Source organism: Monodelphis domestica (assembly GCF_027887165.1).
Source record: "Monodelphis domestica isolate mMonDom1 chromosome Y unlocalized genomic scaffold, mMonDom1.pri SUPER_Y_unloc_2, whole genome shotgun sequence".
NCBI classification, from domain to species: domain Eukaryota; kingdom Metazoa; phylum Chordata; class Mammalia; order Didelphimorphia; family Didelphidae; genus Monodelphis; species Monodelphis domestica.
This window is the reverse complement of record NW_026605001.1, coordinates 231797-254174: the sequence shown is the minus strand read 5'-3', so window position 1 is coordinate 254174 and position 22378 is coordinate 231797. Positions and strand designations below refer to the sequence as shown.

Here is a 22378-nt window from a genome sequence, read left to right as displayed (position 1 = left end):
TAGGAATTTTAATGCATCTTAATTTAAAAATTACTAGCCTTGATCCTTCCAGTGAATAAGTAGCACTGTCCCTTGTTCATTGGTGCTCTGAAAGAGGTTCCTAAAGAGAATTAGTCCATACCTTCTTCACTGTTAGTATCAAGCTCTTTATGTTACAGACTTAAGGGTCTTACTTGATTGTTCCAAGGAGCAAATGTGATCTTCTTGGCATTTTGGGAGGTAATATTAATGTTGATGTGTTCTTAAGACACCAAAATTAAAAATAGCAAATATATTGTACTTCTTTTACTACAGATGTTTTAGGAACTTACTCTACTCCTTCTCTTGCCCTTGACCAAACTGTTTTATACTTTGCCTAATTTATGATGTTCCTATAAAGTGACAGAAGTGATTGGTTAGTATACAGGCTTCTATATAACTTTTAATAACCCATAATTGTTTTTAAAAGAGAGTACTGAATGTTGAGAACGAGTAAGGTTGTATTTATTAGTGTTTGATAACATTTGAATAAAATATGAATTGCTCCAATGTTCCTACTATTATTTACAGTAAAACTTCATTGCACTATATTGCTCAGGATATAATTCCAACTTGTAAAATAAAGACATGTATTGTAAAATATCAGTATAAAACCATTCTTGGAACTATAAAAAAAAATTTCCTTGCAATTCTACTATTTTTCCTTTTTTTTTTGCATAGGTGCTAGATGTTTCTGATTCACCTGATATGTATCCAATTACAACCAAACTTATTTTAGATGAAGATGAAGAAACCAAAGAACCTTTGGTTCAGCTCCATAGAAATATGGTTACCAAATTAAAACCTCATCAAGTAGATGGTAAGATTTTATTTAAAAATTTACAACATAATTTTTTTACCATTATCTTCTGTCTAGGAATCAATACTGTGTGTTGCTTCCAACACAGAAATAGTAAAGATTGTGAGTGACTTTCCCAGGGTCATACAGCCCGGAACTGTCTGCAGCCAAATTTGAACACAGGGCTTCCTGTTTCCAGGCTTGGCTCCCTAACTACTGAGCCATGTATGTGTCCCCCTAAAATATAATCTAATTTTATTAATTTAATTTTTTTAAACCCTCACCTTCCATCTTGGAATCAATCCTGGGTATTGGGTCTAAGGCAGCAGAGTGGTAAGGCGTAAACAGTGGGGGTCACATGTCTGAGGCTAGATTTGAACCCAGGACCTCCCGTCTCTGGGCCTGGCTTTCAAACCACTGGGCCACCCAGCTCTGCCCCCTAAAATATAATTTTAAATGACTTTTCTTCTAGAATCCTTCTTATTACACATAATCACTTCATTGTTAACTGTAATGTTTTAGTAAAAGGGTAATGTTTTGTGTTACATTTGCATGGGTGTTTTTATGCATTTTAACTAGTTTATTTAAAATTAAGCCAGTAATATTAGAGGAATTAAATGGATTGATTATTTACATTTCTTTTTCTAAATAAACATGAAACAGATAATAACAGTTCTCATTAGCAAGTATGGATTTAAGAATTTTTTACTCCAGTTAAATTCACCAAATATTATATACTCAGTGAAGACAAAACTTCTTGGAAGACTTGGTAGTCTGAAAGATTATGATCATAGTTCCTGCCCAATTGTATAGTTCCTTTCAAAAAATTTGAAATGTTCATTCAAAATCACAAATTTTAAGGTTTTGTTTTTTATTAATATATTTTACATAGGTGTTCAGTTCATGTGGGACTGCTGTTGTGAATCTGTAATAAAAACAAAGACATCAGCAGGCTCAGGATGCATTCTTGCCCACTGCATGGGTCTTGGAAAAACACTACAAGTAAGTCATTATAAAAATATAGGTTAAATTACATCGTTTTTATTTTCTTAAAATTAAATGTAATATAAGTTTCCTAACCCAGTGTGCGTACTTCTTGTGTGTCATGTCTTTGGCTGTCATGCCTTTATTTGTGTATCTTAATACCCAAGAACTGGTAACCCAACACCTAATAGTTATTCTCATTTCTCAGTAGCCTATCTTCTGTTCCTCAGAATAGACATATCAATAAAGGATCAAATAGTATCCTGCCAATTATTTTTTTTTTTTTTTAGTTTTTTCAAACATTATTCCTTGGTTACAAAAACCATATTCTATTCTTCCCTTCCCTCCCACCACCCCTCCCATAGCTGATGCACAGTTCCACAGAACCTATTTACTTGTTGTTGATGTTTGCATTAGGATGTTCATTTAGAGTCTACATCCCCAGCCATATCCCATCAACCCATGTAGTCCAGCAGTTGTTTTTCTTCTGTGTTTTTACTCCTACAGTATTTCCTATGAATGTGGATAGTGCTTTTTCTCATTGAACCCTCCAAGTGCAGGATCACTGCACTGACACTAATGGAGAAGTCAGTTAAGTTCAATCGTGCTACAATGTATTCATCTCTGTGTATAATGTTTTCCTGGTTCTGCTCCTTTCGCTCTACATCACTTCCTGGAGGTTGTTCCAGTCTCCATGGAATCCCTCCGCTTTATTATTCCTTTTAGCACAATAGTATTCCATCACCAACATATACCACAATTTGTTCAGCCATTCTCCAATTGAAGGGCATCCCCTCATTTTCCAATTTTTGGCCACCACAAAGAGCGCAGCTATGAATATTTCTGTACAAGTCTTTTTGTCCATTATCTCTTTGAGGTACAAACCCATATCCTGCCATTTTATTACCCATCTCATTTCTCATGACCTTAGTGTAATATCCCTATTGTAAGATTCTCCTCCGTCCTCTTGTCCAGACCCCTTGTTGGGTGTGCGGCTCTGACATATAATCTTTCAGCACAATTTAATTTCAGGTTTCAATGAGTAAAATGTACAAAACAGGGTTACTTTCTCCAACACTCTCATGAGCATTGTCCACCTTTCTCCCAGGCTAGTCCTGTTGGGAATATTTTGATTTTCTTTGTGAATTTAACATTATTGAAACAAGCCAGAAGCTTTCTCTGGGAACGTCACATGGTTTTGTTTCACACACTCCTCCCTCAAATCAAAGAGTAACATGGAAACTTTGGTATTTATTTATAAAGTCAGGACTATCAATTTAGGAGATCAGAGTGGTTTGGAGTAAAGAGTTTTCAAATGAGGAGATTTTTATAGTAGTACAAATAAGAGATGATGAAGTCTGGGGTTCTGGCACTTAATTTCTTCCATGTTTCACTGATTAGCTTGTGCTGTCAGCCTTTGTGTATAAATCATGTTAACTCTCTTTTGCATATATGTGTGATAAAGGAACACGTGAGGTTAATGAAATAAAATATCCAGGTCTTAGTTATGTGGGTTAAACTGGAGTAGAGTCAAGGGTGAATCCAGCAATTAAACTAAATGAGTGATATAGGTTGATAGTAGAATGAAGGGGAGTTTAAGGGGGAAAGTACCAATTTATTTTTGGACAAGTTCTGAAAATAATCCTGTTTGGTTTACCAAAAAAAAAAAAGTGGGAAAAGGTATGATACAGCCAAGAAAAAAACAAAAACATGAAAAACTCTCCTGGTAGACAGTCTTAATTCAGTAGTTCTTTGATATTCCTTCTTCATTGCCCCTCTCTCTAGTTGTTAACTCCATTTTTTAAGATCCAATTTTGGGATGGTATTATATTTTACCTCCTGCTTTCCCCTCCATCCCCTCTAGTCCTTGTCCTGGTAAGCAATCTAATGATGTAAAAAAATTATTAAAATTTATTACATACATTGTTTTGAGTGGAGGTGTGAAACATCAATTGATACCTAAATATGAGCAATTTCCAGCAGGTATTTTCAATATAGAAAATATAAATAGTAATCACTATCAGGTTAGGGAAGAGATTTCTTAATCCACTTTGACTTTTAGGGAGAAACGGGCAGTAATTGATTGAATTTTTGTCTTTCCACAAAAACTAAGATATAGGAAAGCAAAATAGATTTGTGTTCTAGATGCTTATTCTAAAATGGGAAACTATAGTTACTTTGTGTCACAGCTATCAATCCCTGTCATAATCAAATAACATACTTAATTTGATATTTAAAGCTTTTCACATCCTTGCCCCTTGCTGTCTTTCTAGGTTTTATTCCCTGAAAATTAATTTTCTTAATGGGTCCAAAGATATTTCCTGCAATTTCTTACTGTTATCCTGTCTATATACCAAATAAAAACTATTTACTGCAGTTATAGGTTGTGTTTCATTTTGTAACCAAGAACATTTGGTTTTTTTCTTTTAGGTGGTAACTTTTCTTCACACAGTTCTGTTATGTGACAAATTGAAGTTTGCTACAGCTTTAGTGGTTTGCCCCCTTAACACTGTCTACAACTGGATAAATGAATTTGAGAAATGGCAGAAGGGATTACAAGAAGATGAAAAACTCAAGGTGATACAGTTTTCAAAGAAATTTTACAACAAAATATAATTTAGGGTATTTTGCTTAAAGAAAATTAGGTATATTTCAGGGAAACTTTTTAGTACTTAATATGAAGAATGTCTTTGATATCTGCTTCTTCTTTTCATAAAGGTTTCAGAATTAGCAACCATGAAACGCCCTCAGGACAGATGCCTCATTCTGCAAAATTGGCAGGACAATGGTGGAGTAATGATTATCGGCTATGAAATGTATCGAAATCTTGCACAAGGAAGGAATATGAAGAGTAGAAAATTAAAAGAAATATTTAATAAAACTCTTGTTGATCCAGGTAATATAAAATGTTGAAACCTCACATCATATCTTGGTTTTTATTTTTGTTAAAATTTACTGAACCTCCAAAGTCCTGGGAAGATGGTAGGCAGAAGTTATACCTTTACATACAAGTAAAAGTTCAAGTTCACTAATTTTTTTTACTAAGTTTTATTGTGATAGGCATTCATACCCTTAAAAGCGATTCTAATAAAAGAAACATTTCCATTGAGAAGTAAATTCCAGTTAGTAGGGAACATTGAATTGGGTACAGATTTATGCTTTAGGAAAGTCCTTTTGTCAGCTTTTGGTTGATAAGTTGGAATAGAAAGTCTTGATCCTGAGAAACCAATAAGGAAATTTATTATATAAGAATTAACAAGGGGGACAGCTAGCTCAGTGGATTGAGAGTCAGGCCAAGAGACAGGAGGTCTTGAGTTCAAATCTAGGCTCAGATACTTTATATGTTTCCTTGGGCAAGTCACTTTATCCTCAGTGCCTAGCCCTTACCATTCTTCTGCCTTAGAACCAATACACAGAGTATTGTTCCTAAGACAGAAGGCAGGGTGTTTAAAATTTTTTTTTTTTGACAAGAAAGAATGGTATCCTCACTAGAAGTGGGAAGCTCAGAGAAAAGGAAATCTATTATTTGTTTTTGTTTTGAAATTTTAATTTATTTAGTCAATTTAGAATATTTTTTTCTAGGTTACCAGAATCATTCTTTCCCTCCCCTCCCACCACCCATTACCATAGCTGATGTACACTTGGGGTTTTCCATGTGTCCTTGATCAAAACCTATTTCCATGTTGATGGAAATCACTAGAGTGTTCATTGTGATCATTTAGAATCTACAGCCCCAATCATATTTCCCCCCCCACCCACCCACCCATGTAATTGAGTAGTTGTTTTTCCTCTGGGTTTCTACTCTCACAGTTTTTCCTCTGAATGTGCATAGTGTTCTTTCTCATAGATCCCTCCAAGTTGTTCAGGATCACTGCTTTGCCAGTAATAGAGAAATCCATTACATTCAATTGTATCATAGTAAAACCGTTATTTGTTGACATAGATATAAATGACATTCTCAAAAGAAGTAACAAAAATTATTAATGCCTATATGGAAAAAATACAGGCTGTAATTAGGTAAATAGCTTATAATTAATAAAAGTTAACAAATCCAGAAAAAATGGTTGTCCTTATTGGTGGTGATGTGCAAATCCATATGCACTTTCTACTAATAGTAGAGAGGTATAAAATGGTCCAGAAATTTAAAAATATAATTTTGAATTGTGTATTCTTAATGTTCTTTGAGCCAGTGCTTTCCAAAGGACTCAAGGACAAAGAAAAATATACATATCAGAATATTTATATAAAACAATTATCATTAGGAGAAGAAACAAGAAAAAAGTTTGAGATTATCATTTGGAGAATATTTCCAACTTGTGACTTTAAAAAAATAAATGGAATATATTTTCCCACAAAACTTAACAAATATATAGAATAAAAAGAAAGAGGAAAAATGTATGAACAAATAATGAAAATGCAAAATGCCGTGACCAATTGTGATTTAAATAGACATATGTGATGAATAACATGTCTGTCCTTTGTTAGAGAAAGATGAAGAGGAAAGAACCAAATAGTCATATGATGGATTTGTTTTGTGAACATTAAAATTAAATTGAGGCTAGTAGCTTTAGTAACTTTATTACATTAAAGTATAGTGATAGTAAAGAGTGGGAAATGTAGGAAAGAGGTAGAGAATTGGTTACCCTTTTTGCTGTTAGATGGATTGAAGCTCACCACTGACAAGGGTTCCTTCAGTTTCAAGCTCCAGCTAGAAGAGAACCGAGAGAGCAAGCAGTGCCTTGGTCTCATATCTCAGGAACCAAAATTGCATAATTTGCCTGGCACCATCCCGGGAGGTGGGGGGGAGATACTGCCTGTGGAATCAGTTTCCCATCTTGTTAGTTTCTCAACTTCCTTTCTCTGCACATCAGTGGAATTGATAATGTCAAACAAAGCAAAGTAATGAGGGAAAGTTTTATAGACATTTTCTTTGTTTTAAGGTATAATTCTTTGGAAGTGTAGAGTAGGTAAGGACATATTCTTGGTCAAAATATTCTGGTTCTTAGTGCAGTGATTTTTCCTTTCATTTCAGTCCCCAGCATAGATTTTGATGACTTAATCACTGGTCCTTTATGCAATTTGAACTTCTGTAAACAATGAATTAATACAGCCTTTGAGAAAGCTAAATAATAAAAAATTTTTCAACAGGTCCAGACTTTGTTGTATGTGATGAAGGCCATATACTAAAAAATGAAACTTCAGTTATATCCAAAGCTATGAATTCTATTCGTTCAAAAAGAAGAATTATTTTAACAGGAACACCTCTACAGAATAATCTAATTGAATGTAAGTTACTAGTCCCTGTTGGGTTATAATGAGTTATTTTTGAAAATGGGAATGCGATTCTAAAACAGAAGATAAGGATACTTATTTTCTCTTTTTTAAAAGACGTTTTAGAGGTTTTTTTAGTGCTAAATTTGCTAAACTATATTTTAAAATGTGCTTAACATTTCCAAATATTATTTGAATTGTTAAATGATGATTTAGCTATCAGATTATTTAGTCAGATTTTATTTATTTAAAAAATATTTGTTTTTGATCACTTAATTTCATGAGACAAAATTAGTTGAATGAAAGTCTACAGTGACGGTTTTTCTTTTCTTAGATCACTGTATGGTTAATTTTATCAAAGAGAATCTCCTTGGTTCTATCAAGGAATTTAGGAATCGATTCATAAATCCAATTCAAAATGGCCAGTGTGCAGATTCCACTATGGAAGATGTTCGAATAATGAAAAAGCGGGCTCACATTCTCTATGAACTATTAGCTGGATGTGTTCAGGTATATGTATAATGTGTATTTTTTATTTTTGTACTTAGCCCAATTTACATGAAAAAATTCATCTAAAATCCCTTCGTGATATTTGAAAACTTAAGATGAACCGAGAGATAAAGATCTTAGCCATAACCAATTAGGCAAGTAGTAACAAACAATTTGGCTATCTTCCTCAATGAGCAAAGACCCCAAGGTACAGATCTTTATTTAGTTTTGGCAAGTTCAGAACAAAAAGAACAGGTTTGGGAAGATGGAGAAGTATAAGAAGTATAAGATACTCAGCATAATGGGAAAACACACCAGGGAAACCAGGCTCACCCATGTACTGGTGATCATTTCTATCATTAAGACATGCTGACTGATTAATGGGTTTCATCTGCAGATTGTAGGCTTTGTGACTGAACCTATGTTACTAGTCACCATGGTACCTAGAATGGTTTATTACTGAACTATAACAAGGACACAAGGCATCTCTTAGAGTTAGGTTCATTACAGACATATTAACTGACTCATTTAGAGGACATTTCCAGAGGATATAAGACAGAGCCATCCAGACAAGATCCTGCAAAATAAGTCCTGTGAAGAAATACTGTTGGAGGTACCACAACCATGGCTTCTAAAGTCACACCCAGTCCAAAATATCTCAGTTTTATAGAAAAATTCCAGTTGGGGAACCAGTTGGAGAATCGAGATATCTTGAAAATGAATACAAGAATATAGAAAATTTAAAACTTGGCTGAATGATAAAAATTGAGGTCCGAAGATATTCCTTTATCAATAGTGAAGAGAGAGAATTGTTTTCCATTGGAATAATTTGTTTGTAAAAAAAAAAAATTATGTTCAAGGGATTATAACCTTGAGAGTTAGTTCATTTCAAAGTTCAGACTATATATCAATTAACTGCTATAACTTGAGCTTAAACTTATTTTCATTTCATTACAGAGGAAAGATTACACAGCATTAACAAAGTTTTTGCCACCAAAATATGAGTATGTAATATCAGTAAGAATGACTTCTATTCAGTGCAAGCTTTACCAGTACTATTTGGATCATTTAATAGGTACAAAAAAAGATTTTAATTACTTTGAGTGATTATTCTTTTATGGTAACTCTTAAAAATTTAATTGATCCTCACTTCAAATTGTTATTTTTAAAATTTTGCCTTATCAATCCCTTTCTCATAAGATAACATAAAGCTATCATGGGTTTAGAATAAAGCAAGCTCTGTAAACCTCAAAATTTCTTAGACTTATAAATGTTGGAAATTTCACCATTGGGAAATTTCATTCTTGAAAAATTTCCTATATTCCTATTGGAATGTGAACCCCATTGGCATGAGAGTTTCCTCCGCCTCCCTTCTTAAGATTACTTTAGGACAGAAACCTTTTGCTGAACAATGGAAAGGACTTTGACCTATGCTTAAGCATAGAACAGGAATTTCTTTGAGTCATGATTGATTTTAGAATTGATACAATGGAGATACTTGGAATCAATCTCCACCCTACTCAGTCCTAACAGGATTGAGGAAGGGCTGCAGCATAGATCAAAATTTAATTATTCCAATCTCTACCCTACTCGGGTTAACAGGATTTAGGAAGGACTGTAGCAAAGGATCAAAGATTTAATTATTTGAACATATGACCTTCAACAAACATGTGCAAAGCCAGAGACCTCTGGGCGGTCCTGGGTTAAGGTAGAGCCTCCATTGGCACAGGGAAATTGATGGACAGTGATTGGTAGATATGAGAACTTAGGGGAGGGAACTTGGATGGTTTCCTTAAAGAGAGAGGGGTCTGAAGACTCAGAGGTGGTGGTTGAGGAGTTTGTCTGAGTGGTTGGAGCGTGCTCTGAGAAGCTTGCTCTGAAGGAAGCTGGAGGTGGAGGCCCGGGAGACTGTTTCTCCATTTTGGTCACGTGAGTAATAGGGACTGATCTCTTTTCTTTGCCCCAGCTATCTAAGGGCTTGGGCCTTTTGGCCCAGCCTAAACAGAAGGGGTATTTAAGCCCTATTCCCTTCTCTTCCTTTTCTCTCTATCTCTAATTCCTTTCTTCCTCCTGTTTGTGATTAAACTCCATAAAAGATTGACTGCTGACTTGAGTTTTCATTTAGGAATTACATAGCTGAATTCCTTGGCGACCTTAAATTAATATATATATCAGTCTTTTAAAGTGATTTCCTTGTCACAGCTCCCAGGGAAAAAAAAGTAATGTCTTTTGTCATCACAAACAATTCTGAAATAATAATACATAGCAACCAAAATCTAATGATATATTTTTTAGAAATAATGAAGTATGAGTTGAAAGTGCAACTTCTAAGAAATTGGCATAAGGGAAACCTTTGGAAAGGAAAGATAAACTAGAAAACAGTTGTGAAATGTAAATACTTCCTTATAGATCATTAAACTAGAAATTGGCCACCTCTGGCTATATGCCCTTTTTTACAAAAAATATAGGCAAACAAGAAGTATTCTACAGAAGTTTTAGAAATATTTAAAATATTTATAAAAAAAAGAATCTCTTTTAGAGAGTGTGGATAATAAAAGAAATTTATCCAGGGCTGTTATGAAGATCAAATTGACAATGTGTAGAACATAGTAGACACTTTATCAATATACGATGATGGTGAAGATAGATAAGTAGTATGGATTTAAATTTGATTCAAAAAAGGACAGAAGTATGAGAAAAAGTAACAAAGAAGAGGATATTGTACCTAACTCAGTAATTGTGAAAAAGTAAAGTGGCATTGATGGGAATTAACTAAGTGGCTCAGTGTATTGAGAGCCATGCTTGGGGACAGGTGGCTCTGGACTCAAATTTAGTCTTCCCAGCTGTGTGACCCTGGGCAAATTAACTTCCATTACCGTTGCTGCTCCTCCCCTGGAAGTGATAAACAGGTATTGATTCTAAGAATATAAAGGTCTTTTAAAAAGTGACATTGCTGCTAAGATGATAGGAATTGTCACTAGAGAATTGTAACAAGTAATTTAAGTAATCATGAAAAACTTGTAGATCAAGTTATTCTAATTCAAAGCATTCTAATATTCTGGTGTAATCTCACAGTTTCTCTTCCCAGATGCTAATCTGTGTTAGTCATAGATTTGTGGGTTTTTTTTTCATACTTCTCTCCTTTTACTGTTTTTTTCCTCCATAGACAACTAGGATTCTTAAATTTTGTTATTAATGACTTTCTATAAAAAGAAAAATATGAAATCTTTTTATTTAACTTAAATAAACCTTTTATTATCAGGTGTGGGAGGTACTATTGAAGGAAGGAAAGGGAAAGCAGGAACAAAGCTCTTCCAGGACTTTCAGATATTTAGCAGAATTTGGACTCATCCATGGTGCTTACAGTTGGATTATATTAGCAAAGAAAACAAGGTAAATTAGACATTATTTTTTAAATATCCATTTTAAATACTCTGTGATCTCAATCCATCCTTTGTTCTCCAGCAAGTTTCCCCTGTGTCATCCTTGCTTCCTCTTAATGATCTTTATTCAGTCTCTCACTGACTTCTTTCCTGTTGACTATAATCTTCTCCATGTTTTGCTCCAAAAACTCATCCATTTGTTCTTTCTAGATATTGTGATAAATTTACTTGAGAAAGCTGTCTACAATGGGTGTCTCCTATGTCCATTCTTTTCACTCGTTTCTCAGTTCTTTAAAGTCTGGCTTCTGTCCTCATCATTCAAGAAAAATTTCTCTTGGAAGTTACTAATAAGTCTCTTAATTGCCAAATGTAATGTTCTTTTCTCAAAGTTTATCCTTTATGGATCTCTGCAGCCCCAGGCCATCATGGTCAGGTTGACTTTTGTCTTACCACTGATGGTAAGATAGATGCCTGGAAGAGTTAGTGAGGCCAGTGACTTCATACATCTCTGCCTCACTTAAGACATCACCCTGTGATGTCACCATTTTAAAATTTAAAGAAAACTGAAATTCATAAACATTAAATAAACTAAAAGATGTATGATACAAGTAGAACACACCACATCTTGGTATTGAAACTTAACAAAGTATGATTTTTCATAAGTCATATCATCTTCCTGACTCTATTTGCTCATCTGTTAAGTGAGGTTGGAGTAACTGGACTCAAAGGGTTTTTCTAGTTCTTATGACTTCCTGACTAAACTATGACTATTTTATTCTTTTGTCTTTCATGTAGAATGGGGGTGGTGAATTATGGAAGTGACACATATAGGAATTAAGCACTTTGTAGTCCTTAATACCATGTATGAAAAATGAGGGGGAAAATTAAGAAATTCTTTTAAACTATTTCCTTTCAGGGATATTTCGATGAAGAAAGCATGGATGAATTGGTAACCTCAGATTTTGATGAAATCTCAACAAGCTCAGATGAATATCCTAAGTAAATTGAAATTTGTATAAAATTATATTTTTAGCATTTTAAACCTATAAGAGCTAATGAAATGAAGTAAAATATAGTATCATTGTCATGTTATAGCTGCTCATCATATTTTACTCCATTATTTATAAAAATGTCAATAATGAAGTAATGTATTAATACTATACTTTGTGGATTCAAAGGAACGGGAATTTTTTTTAATTGCATCATATTTAAATACTTTAACTTAAAATACATGTTCTGAATAAAACATGCAAAAATGTTTTAAATTAATTTAAATTTACAATTTAAATGTAAACACATTTAAAATTTTATTTTCTCAAAAGATGCTATATAATGCTTTTTTTTAGGGAAAGATATTTTGCTAAGTAAACTTTTTAAAAATAAGAGTCATTGAAAAACTAACATTTAAGGGAAATATATAAATATTTGGGGGTCAGTTATAATTATTTTGGGATTCTTATTATATATAGTATTTTACAGTTTTAATTAACTGACTATATAGGTTTTAATATTCTCTTTTATATTATAATCATTCCTAGGAAAAAAAAGTCCAAAGGAAGAAAAAATACTGACTCAAGTGGAAGTGATGACAGTGTAGAAGTAATTAAAGTATGGAATTCAAGATCTAGAGGTGGTGGTCAAGGAAATAAGGATGAGGGGACCAGCAGCTCATCTATAACCCCGAAACAAGAAGAAAGTAAGTCTAATGTGGAAGTATATTTTTATACAGTGATCTAGGTTACCAAAAAAAATAACATAAAAATCATTTAATCAGGTTTAGATTTCTGGATTTAGATAATTTCTGTGTAAGTGAAGTAGGCTTATTCACAAAGTTTAAAGTATTATCATTTTACATTAAGATCCTTTTATTTCAGAACCTACTAAATCGATAGTTTAGATCATTTAGAATGAGTCAGTAAAGGTGGGAAGCTCAGTGGATTGAGAGTCAGACCCTGAAATGGGAGATCCTGGGTTCAAATCTGGCCTCAGATATTTCCTAGCTGTGTGACCCTGGGCAAGTCATTTAAACCCCCATTGCCTATCCCTTACCACTCTTCTGCCTTAAAACCAATACCCAGTATTGATTCGAAGACAGAAGATAAGGGTTTTTTTACAAAGTGAGTCAGTAAAAAAATAAAAACTAACCTTGAATTAGAATCATTTTTACAATGTCAATATTTTTAATAATCTTAGTATTTATTTACCTAAGGAAAATTAATGAAATTATTGAATCTGTTGATTTAAAAAGAATCTCAATAAATCTAAAATATCTTTTTCCTAAGTCATCTTAATGTTTTTTGAGCTTAAAGGTATAACCAGGTAGCATTTTCTGATATGTTTAATGTAAATTAATATGAAATTAAGAAAAATCTAAAATTAATATAAAATTTGTTTAACATTTTATTTTCTAAAACAAAAAACCTGTCAAATAATTTAATGCTTATAGAAAACTTGATAAGAAAAATAAATGAACAAATTGAAATAGATCATCACAGACATACGAAAAATAAAATTGGAAAACATAAACAAAAGTAGCAGTGCCTATGTGGTTTATTCTTCTCCATCAAAATTTCAGATGTGATACAAAAGTAGAAATGACCCCAAAGAGAACAAAAGATGAAAAGAACTTCAGATATATTAATTCTAGTGACATAGTTTTAAAGACATTGAGCCATTAATTTTCAAAGTATCTTGAAAGAGGGGAAAATACCAAATGATTAACAAAAATGTTAAGGACTTCTTCATTACTGAACTTACTACCAAGAAAACATCAACAATTGCTGGCCTTTTATTCCTCATCTCGAACAAAATCTTTATTGAGGCTGTATTTAATAAATTGCAAGAGAAGCAGCAAATAAGCAAAGTTTAGAAATATTTTCAATTATAGATCTCATCACAGGAATAAAAGACATGATAAAGGTTTATTGATCAAGAGAGTATTTTATTTCATAAAAAATTTTTGAACTTCGAAGAGTGATCCAACAAGAAAATCTCCCATTAAACAAGATTTCTTGATAAACATGTCAATAAAAATTAATTTTTCTGGTGACTCTGACTAGTTAAAATGTAAAACAAAGAAATAACCATTTCTAAAGTATTTACTACTAAGATTATTTCCAACAGAGTACAAAAGGAAATTTCAGGTGCTTTTTTTTTTGAGTGATATTACACCTACATAATCTGGTGTCATGCAATTTAGAATTAGAATGAATGTTTCAAAACATCTAGTTGTGCTCTAAATGAACATCCTAATGCAAACACCAACAACATGGAAAATGGGATCTGATCAAGGACACATGTAATACCCAATGGAATTGCACATCAGCTATGGTAGAGTGGGGGAGGAAAAGAAGGAACAGAATATGATTTTTGTAACCAAAGAATAATATTTGAAATTGAGCAAATAAAATTTAAAAAAAATCTAATCATAGTTACTCAAAATTGCAAATACTTCAGAGGCAGATTGAAGCTAGCTAAGAATTCCTTTTAAAACATTAGAGAAGGAAGCTAGGTGGCTCAGTGGATTGAAAGCCAGGCCTAGAGACAAGTCCTAGGTTTAAATCTTGACTCACTTCTTAGCTGTGTGACCCTGAGCAAGTCACATAATCCCCATTACCTCGCCCTTACTGCTCTTCTGCCTTGGAACCAATACATAGTATTGATTCCAAGATAGAAAGTTTGAAAAAATTAAAACATCAAACATTTTTTGCTTTAAAACTTCAAGGGGAAACAAGGTTGGATAGGAAATTGGAGCTTTAGGAAATGCCTGATTTTCTTTTATGTTAAAACCTAAATGTGTTTCTATGGATTGACTGTCTCTGTGTTTGAGTTAATATAATCTTTCTTTCACATAGAATACTTGCAGATACTTACAATTTCTATCCTAAATTTTTTTAAGGTTGATTTTCCCATTCCTAAACATCCCAAAATAAGGCAAGTTAGGCAAAGTTTTTAATTGTTGAACTTGGAGTTCAGATCTCATAGTTCATGTATAGTTTGACTGGTCTGGCAGTTCATGTTGAAGATGAAGAAAATGAGAAGTATAGGAGTGTAACAACTTTGCTTCAGTTTTTTCCCCCACATTTTTTTTTTAAGAATATTTTGCCAGGGTTACATGATTCATGTTTTCTTTCTTTCCTCACTCTACTGGCCAACAAGAAATTCCACTGGTTCATACATGTCTTATCTACTGAAAAAATTTTTTCCATATTCATATTTGCACATATTTCATACTTTAAAAACCCCAATCCCAAATCATAAACCCACATAACCAAATGATAAATCATGTTTTTCTTCTGTGTTTCTACTCCCACAGTTCTTTCTCTGGATATGGATAGTGTTCCTTTTCATAAGTCTCTCACAATTGTCCTGGATTGTTGCATTGCTATTAGCAGAAAAATCTGTTAACATTTGGTTGTGCCACAATGTTTCACTTTCTATGTACAGTTCTCCTGGTTTGGCTCATTTTACTCCAACATCAATTCATGGAGGTCTTTCCAGTTTATGCAATCATCATTTTTTATAGCACCATAGTATTCCATCACTGTCATTTACCACAATTTGTTCAGCCATTCCCCAATTGAGGGGCACCCCCTCATTTTCTAGTTTTTTTTGCCACCATAAATTTTTTTATACAGTTTTTTTTAATGCCTTTGGGACATAAACTCAGTAGTGATATATAGCTGAATCAAAGGACATGAAATCTTTGGGCATAATTCCAAACTGCCTTCCAGAATGGTTGGGTAAATCATAACTCTACCAGCAATGCATTGGTATCCCAATTTTGCCACCACCCTTCCAACATCTATTATTTTCTTTACTGTCATATTGGCCAATCTGATAAGTTTGAAGTGTTACCTCAGAGTTGTTTTGATTTGCATTTCTCTAATAAGGAAGGATTTAAAACATTTGTGATAAAATAGGGAATTAGTACAACTCTCAAAATTGAAAAATATTAAGCTGAAAAAATTTTGTGGCTTTTTACCAAGACTTTAAAAAATAGATGCAAATATATATGAAGTGGATCAGCATTGGACCACAGTCAAGAATATGTGGATTCAAATTACTAGGTGTATAATCTGGGGCAAGTCACTGAACCTCTCAATTCCCTAGAAAGAAGCCACTGCTTCAAGAAAATTTCATAGACAGTATTGTCTACAACTGGAAAGAGTTGAACAAACCTGAATTGCTAAAATATATATATATATATATATACTTTATTGAATTATAATATATCTTTTAAAATAATATCCTAATAATTATAATAATATCCTAATATTATTCTGGTATTTAAGAATTATTTACAAATTTCAAACATATTTTAGTTTCCAGATTGTCAAATACATTATAAATGTTTGTAAATTTAACAGTGTCCCTTTATTTTTTAGGCAGAGCAACATACTTTTCAAATCCAGGCAGCCCTTCAATAATGTGGTACAAAGATTTTATCACAGATTCTGATGCTAAGGTTTTGGAGCATTCTGGGAAAATGGTACTTCTTTTTGAAATTCTAAAAATGGCAGAGGAACTTGGGGATAAAGTGTAAGTAATATACATTTCTTAAATAATAGATTCTTATTCCTTCTAGTATGATTAAATTATTTTCTAATATGTTTTCAGTTTAGAGTTAGTTATTGTTATGGTTCAGTCTTTTGAAGAAAGCTAATTTTGGTAAAAGTTAATTCTCATTTGCTTTCTCACAAACATCCTTCTTTTCCTTTAGAAAGTAAATTTGAAAAGTTTAAATTATAATTTAAAAGTTAATGAATTAAATTAATAAATTAAATAAATTAAATATAATTATATAAATATAATTAAAAAGTTAAATTATAATTTAACATAACTTTTTAAAATTAAAGAATATCACATACAAGAATCATGTTTCATATATTCTTGTAAAATTCTCCATAGCACTATCAGTATACTATTTTGCACAAAGCTGATTACTCATCAAATAAAAAGGACAAATTTTTTCATTTTCTACCAAAGAAATGAAATTACTTATTAGTTATCTATGGGTAATATATTTTAGTTAATGGTATTAATGATTTAATCTGTGATAAAAATCCCAAAATAAACTAATAAGTGGCAGAAATGATCTTCAAACTCTGATCTAAAAGTAATTCCGAGCCTTGCATTCTTTATAGTGTACCATTTTACTGTTAATATTCAATACTTTTTCTTTGGAAGAGATTCCAGTTTTTCCTAGAATGAAATGGAGAATAAAAGTTTATGATGAGCTATAACCTCCTTGTCAGTTTTTTTAAAATTGAATTTAGTCCAGATTTCTTCATCAGTTGCTAATGTTGTCCTGGTTTGTAACTGATAAAAAATACCTCCCAGATTCTTCTAATAACATACTTATTCTTTTTTAGTTTAGAATTCTGGCTTATATGTCATGTGTGAATGAGTAAAATACTAAAAATATTCCAGTACATAAAATGAGAATAAAAGTCATGACTTTTTCTTCTTTTCCTCTCCTTAGGCTGGTCTTTAGCCAATCTCTCATATCTTTGGACTTGATTGAAGATTTTCTTGAATTGGGGAGTATGGAAATGTCAGATGATAAAGATAGGCCTCCCATTTATAAAGGTAAATTACCTTTTACTGCTGAATTTCTAAAAAAAAAATCTCAGTTATAGTCACATCTCAAGATACAGAGGTGAAGTCAAATTTTCTGCAGGGACAGAACAATATTACATTTTTATAACCTATGGGTGAGTTCATTGACTTAGACTTGGTATTGTGTTATAGTTATGGTTCTCCTCTTAGTTTAAATTTTATGTTAGGACAAAATGAGAGAGAGAATGCGATGAAATTTGGGCTCAGTCACCCAGTAGTCTAAAAGTTCCAACTATACACTCCCTCAGCCCAGGAAGCTATATCAAGAAAACTGGGAGCAGTCCAGTTTTGAGGTGAAAAGAGCTATTTCAGGAAGCCACTGGTTCTGTTACAGCTTGATATGGAAAATCTATTAACTCTAGAAGGGGGGAAAAGTCAGTTCTAATCTGACATCTTCTACTAGCTTCCTTTATGATCTAGAACAATTAATTACCAGAACTTTCATTCCTCATCTACAAAAATAGGGAATAGGCAAAATATGACTCATAAGGGATCATCATATATCATTCATATATGCCCCATTCTATTGGCTTATATTCTCTTCTAATAAATTTGCTACCAAGAACTATATTCAACCTGTTGGGAACCTTCCTTAGGTAATTTCTTACTCTCATCATATGACCATCTTGTAGTTGTAGTAATTGTAATTCTTAATTGTTATTTTGCCTTCTCCATTGTTCTTTAAAAAAACATTTTTCGATTAAATATCTAGCTTCTTTCTCACATGCCTCATCCATCAAAAGCAAGAAAAACAACCACTCCCATTCTTATATACATAAATTCAAGTAAATCAAATTTCCATATTGACTATGATCAGTAAAAATGACTCAAATCTGCAGTTTTGAGTCCAGAATCATTTTTATTGGAGGGAATAACCATGTTTCAGCATGTCTAATGAAATTAGGGGGGAAAGGGATCATATAAGCATTCTTTATTTATATCCACTTAAGTTATACAACCTAAGCTGGGCCCTTCCTGCTTAATTAGATATATCTTTCTATATGCCTGGTTTATTAAATTGGTATCCACTGTCCTCAGCTTTCTTAACTTTCCTCCCCTCTGTTATTCCTTCTCCATTTATCTTCAGTCTTGCATTGTCTGATGGTAATATCTGCTGTCTGACAGCAGCACTCCATTACCTAAACACACCCATGTCTTCTCAGTTCTCAGAAATCTCTTGTTCAATCCTTCCTTCCCTGGTAAGTATCCTCCAGAATCTCTTCTGCACATTGTAGCCCAAAAAGGCCATCTAAAACCAGGGCCTCCACTTTCCTCAAATTCTTTCTTTTTCTTTCTCTTCACAAACCAATTTAGAATGACCAGCAACAGAAAAGCAATCCTCCCATCATATGAATAGGAGAGAGGAACCAAAAGTATTTTAAAGAAAATTTAGCTGGGTTAGGGGGTAAATATACTAATTGGAATGTGGCAGTCTCCATGAGTGACAGAGTTTTTACCACTCCTTGGGAATATGGTTGCCTTGAGCCTGTCTCAGAAGTTAATCTCCTGAATTTTCTTTCTTTTCTTTCTGCCAGTCTGCATCCTCAGCAATTAAAACCTTATCTTCACATATGAAGCATTTACTAATAGGTTCATATTAAATTTATTAAATTTGTTGTTCCTTTCAAGAGCTGAATTAAATTTATTGAATGGAAGATACATGATGACATACTTCAAATATACATGAGAAATCAATTTAAAATAGCTATAACTGGACAATCAGAAGTATTTAGTTGACAACTAATTGATCACCAATTAAGCATATTGAACAAATTCCATATTTCATTTGAAGCATCTATTTTTTTTTTAAACCCTTACCTTTCATCTTGTGTATTGCCTTCAAGGCAGAGGAGTGGTAAGGGCTGGGCAATAGGGATCAAGTGATTTGCCCAAGGTCACACAGCTGGGAAGTCTCTGAGGCCAGATTTGAATCTACAACCTCTTGTCTCTAGGTCTGACTCTCAATCCTCTGAACTGTCCAGCTTCCCCTAAAGCATCTATTTTTCTAGGCAATTCATTTGAATGATTTTCAAATGTGAAAACTAGTTTTAAGGTAGGTTATAGTATTTTATGAAACATTATTAATGTATTTGTGTAAGGTATATTAATAAACTAAACATTCTTGAACGTGCATATCTTAGATTCCAGTGTAATAATTTCATTTTTGCATTATTATATAGGTGAAGGAAAATGGTTTAGAAACATTGATTATTATCGTTTGGATGGTTCTGCAACTGCAAAGTCCAGAAAGAAATGGGCTGGAGAATTTAATGACGAAACTAATGTGAGGTAAGGGCTTTTGGAATTTTTTCTTCTCATTTTGTCATAGATCATTACCAGTGCCTATGAACCAATTTAATTTACTATTTTTCTTTCAAGTCTTCTTTACTGCTGATTTCATCTGACATTAAAAGCACAATTTTTTCAATTAAACATAGATATTCCCTCTATATAGCAAACAATCTCTCTTACCTGTTGTTAACCTCTTACAAAATAGATATTGATATAGTTTGTATGTAGCCCCTAAAATTTTTCTTCTCCACTCCAATTTTAGGAAGATGTTAAGTTTTCATGAATCTAATAATATATATGAAAACATAAGTAAGAGTTTCTCCTTTCTCGACCCAAGATAATAGATTTGTTGTTTTAAAACTGAAAAATGAAAGTCATCTCATTATACAGTAACAGTTTTGGGGACTGTGTCAGTGAAGTTTTTAAAAGAAAAAAGACCAATTCTAAGTGTAAGGCATTTTCTTTCTTTTTTTTTAAGATCAGTAATTATTTCAGAAGCCTGCTTTTTTTTTTTTTTAACAAATTTATTTAGTCAATTTAGAACATTATTCTTTGGTTGCAAAAATCACATTATTTCCCTGCCTCCCCTCCTGCTGAAGTGCTATTTCATTAGTTATTATATGTGTCCTTTATCAGAACCTATTTCTATGTTGTTGTTTGCACTAGGATATTCATTTAGAGTCTTTATCCTCAACCATATCCCCATGTATTCAAGCAGTTGTTTTTCTTCTGTGTTTTTACTCCCACGATTTTTCCTCTGAATATGGATAGTGGTTTTTCTCGTAGATCTGTACATTCGGTTGTACCACAATGTGTCAGTCTCTGTGTATAATGTTTTCCTGGTGCTCCTCTCACTCTGCATCAATTCCTGGAGGTTGTTCCAGACTCCATGGATTTCCTCCACTTTATTATTTCCTTTTAGCTCAATAGTATTCCATCACCAATAGACACCACAATGTATTCAGCCATTCCCCAATTGAAGGGCATCCCCTCATTTTCCAATTTTTTGCCACCACAAAGAGTGCAGCTATGAATATTCTTAAACATGTATTTTTCTTAATCTCTTTGGGCTACAAACCCTTTAGTGCCATGGCTGGATAACATCAACTGTTGATGGGTAGAACAAGCTAACATAATAAAAATGAGCATCCTATCCAAATTAACTTGCTTATTCAGTGCCATACCCATTGAACTACCAAAAAACTTTTTACTGAATTAGGAAAAATCATATCCAAGTTCATTTGGAAGAACAAAAGATCAAGGATATCCAGGGAAATCATGAAAAAAAAAATTCAAAGGAAGGAGGCTTTGCAGTCCCAGATCTCAAACTATACTATAAAGAAGTGGTTATCAAAACAATTTGGTACTGGCTAAGAGACAGAAAAAGTTTTTGTACAAACAAAATTAATGCAACCAAAATTAGAAGGGAAGCAACAAATTGGGAAACAACTTTTATAACAAAAACCTCCGACAAAGGTCTAAGATAAATGGGCAAGAGACATGAATAGGCAATTTTCAGTTAAAAAAATCAAAACTATTAATAAGCACATGAAAAAAGTGCTCTAAATCTCTTATAATCAGAGAGATACAAATCAAAACAACTCTGAGGTATCACCTCACACCTAGCAGATTGGCTAAGATGACAGCAAAGGAAAGTAAGGAATGCTGGAGGGGATGTGGCAAAGTAGGGACATTAATGCATTGCTGGTGGAGTTGTGAATTGATCCAACCATTCTGGAGGGCAATTTAAAACTATGTACCCCAAAGAGATAATAAGGAGAAAGACTTGTACAAAAATATTCATAGCTGCGCTCTTTGTGGTGGCAAAAAGTAAAGCATTTTCTTGAATGAGCTTTTGGTACATTCTTTTTCATTTGTAACAAATCAATTCTGTTTTTTCAGGAATTCTTCTCTTCATTGAATTTTTGTTGAATTTTTGTGCCTTTTTCACCCATTGCAATGTTTTGTTTTTTTAAGATATTAATTTCTAAAGTTTTTTTCATGGCTGTTGGCTTTTTTCATGATTTTCCTGAATCTCCTTTGTTTTTGAGGTTTTTTTTTTATTTTTGAAATTTTTCTTATTTCCTTTCTGAGCTCCTTTATTAATTCTTCTTTGACGTGAGAGCTTCATGTTACATCTAAATTTTTGGTTGTAAATATTTTTCCTATAGGCAACTAAATGGCATTAATTCTTAGATTGGAGGCTTTGGATGCAGTATTAGTGACTTCTTTCTGCAGAATTTGCATTTTGGTCTTGTCACTAAAATAACTTTGTGTCAAATTTGTTCGTTTTCCATCCCTTTTTGTTTCTTTCAATTAGAAAGAACCAGTAAAGTAGGATACCTGTGTTGAAGGAATCTTTTCCAAACTTCACATTCAGGAATGTGACCTGGATATGTATATTAGGGGCATATGCCATAAGAGGCTTGCCCCCAGAGCAAGGAAAAGGAACCCTCATAATCTTTTTCTGAGCATTTTTCCAATACTACCCCCTTGCTGAGAGTTTCAGAAGATTTTTGCT

General features: G+C 32.9%; 1 protein-coding gene across 5 annotated transcripts in view; it reads left to right on the top strand.

The window, feature by feature from the left end:
• LOC130456244 (transcriptional regulator ATRX-like) overlaps positions 1 to 22378 on the top strand; it is a 102263-nt gene that overhangs the window by 65864 nt on the left and 14021 nt on the right. For all 5 annotated transcript variants that reach the window (XM_056809943.1, XM_056809944.1, XM_056809942.1 and 2 more), the window contains 13 exons: positions 700 to 838; positions 1710 to 1819; positions 4232 to 4378; positions 4520 to 4697; positions 6950 to 7087; positions 7407 to 7582; positions 8519 to 8636; positions 10824 to 10954; positions 11861 to 11943; positions 12483 to 12640; positions 16332 to 16485; positions 17429 to 17535; positions 19746 to 19854. In XM_056809943.1, the coding sequence (XP_056665921.1) occupies positions 700 to 838; positions 1710 to 1819; positions 4232 to 4378; positions 4520 to 4697; positions 6950 to 7087; positions 7407 to 7582; positions 8519 to 8636; positions 10824 to 10954; positions 11861 to 11943; positions 12483 to 12640; positions 16332 to 16485; positions 17429 to 17535; positions 19746 to 19854 (1748 nt within the window). The remainder of the gene's footprint in view (positions 1 to 699; positions 839 to 1709; positions 1820 to 4231; positions 4379 to 4519; positions 4698 to 6949; positions 7088 to 7406; positions 7583 to 8518; positions 8637 to 10823; positions 10955 to 11860; positions 11944 to 12482; positions 12641 to 16331; positions 16486 to 17428; positions 17536 to 19745; positions 19855 to 22378) is intronic.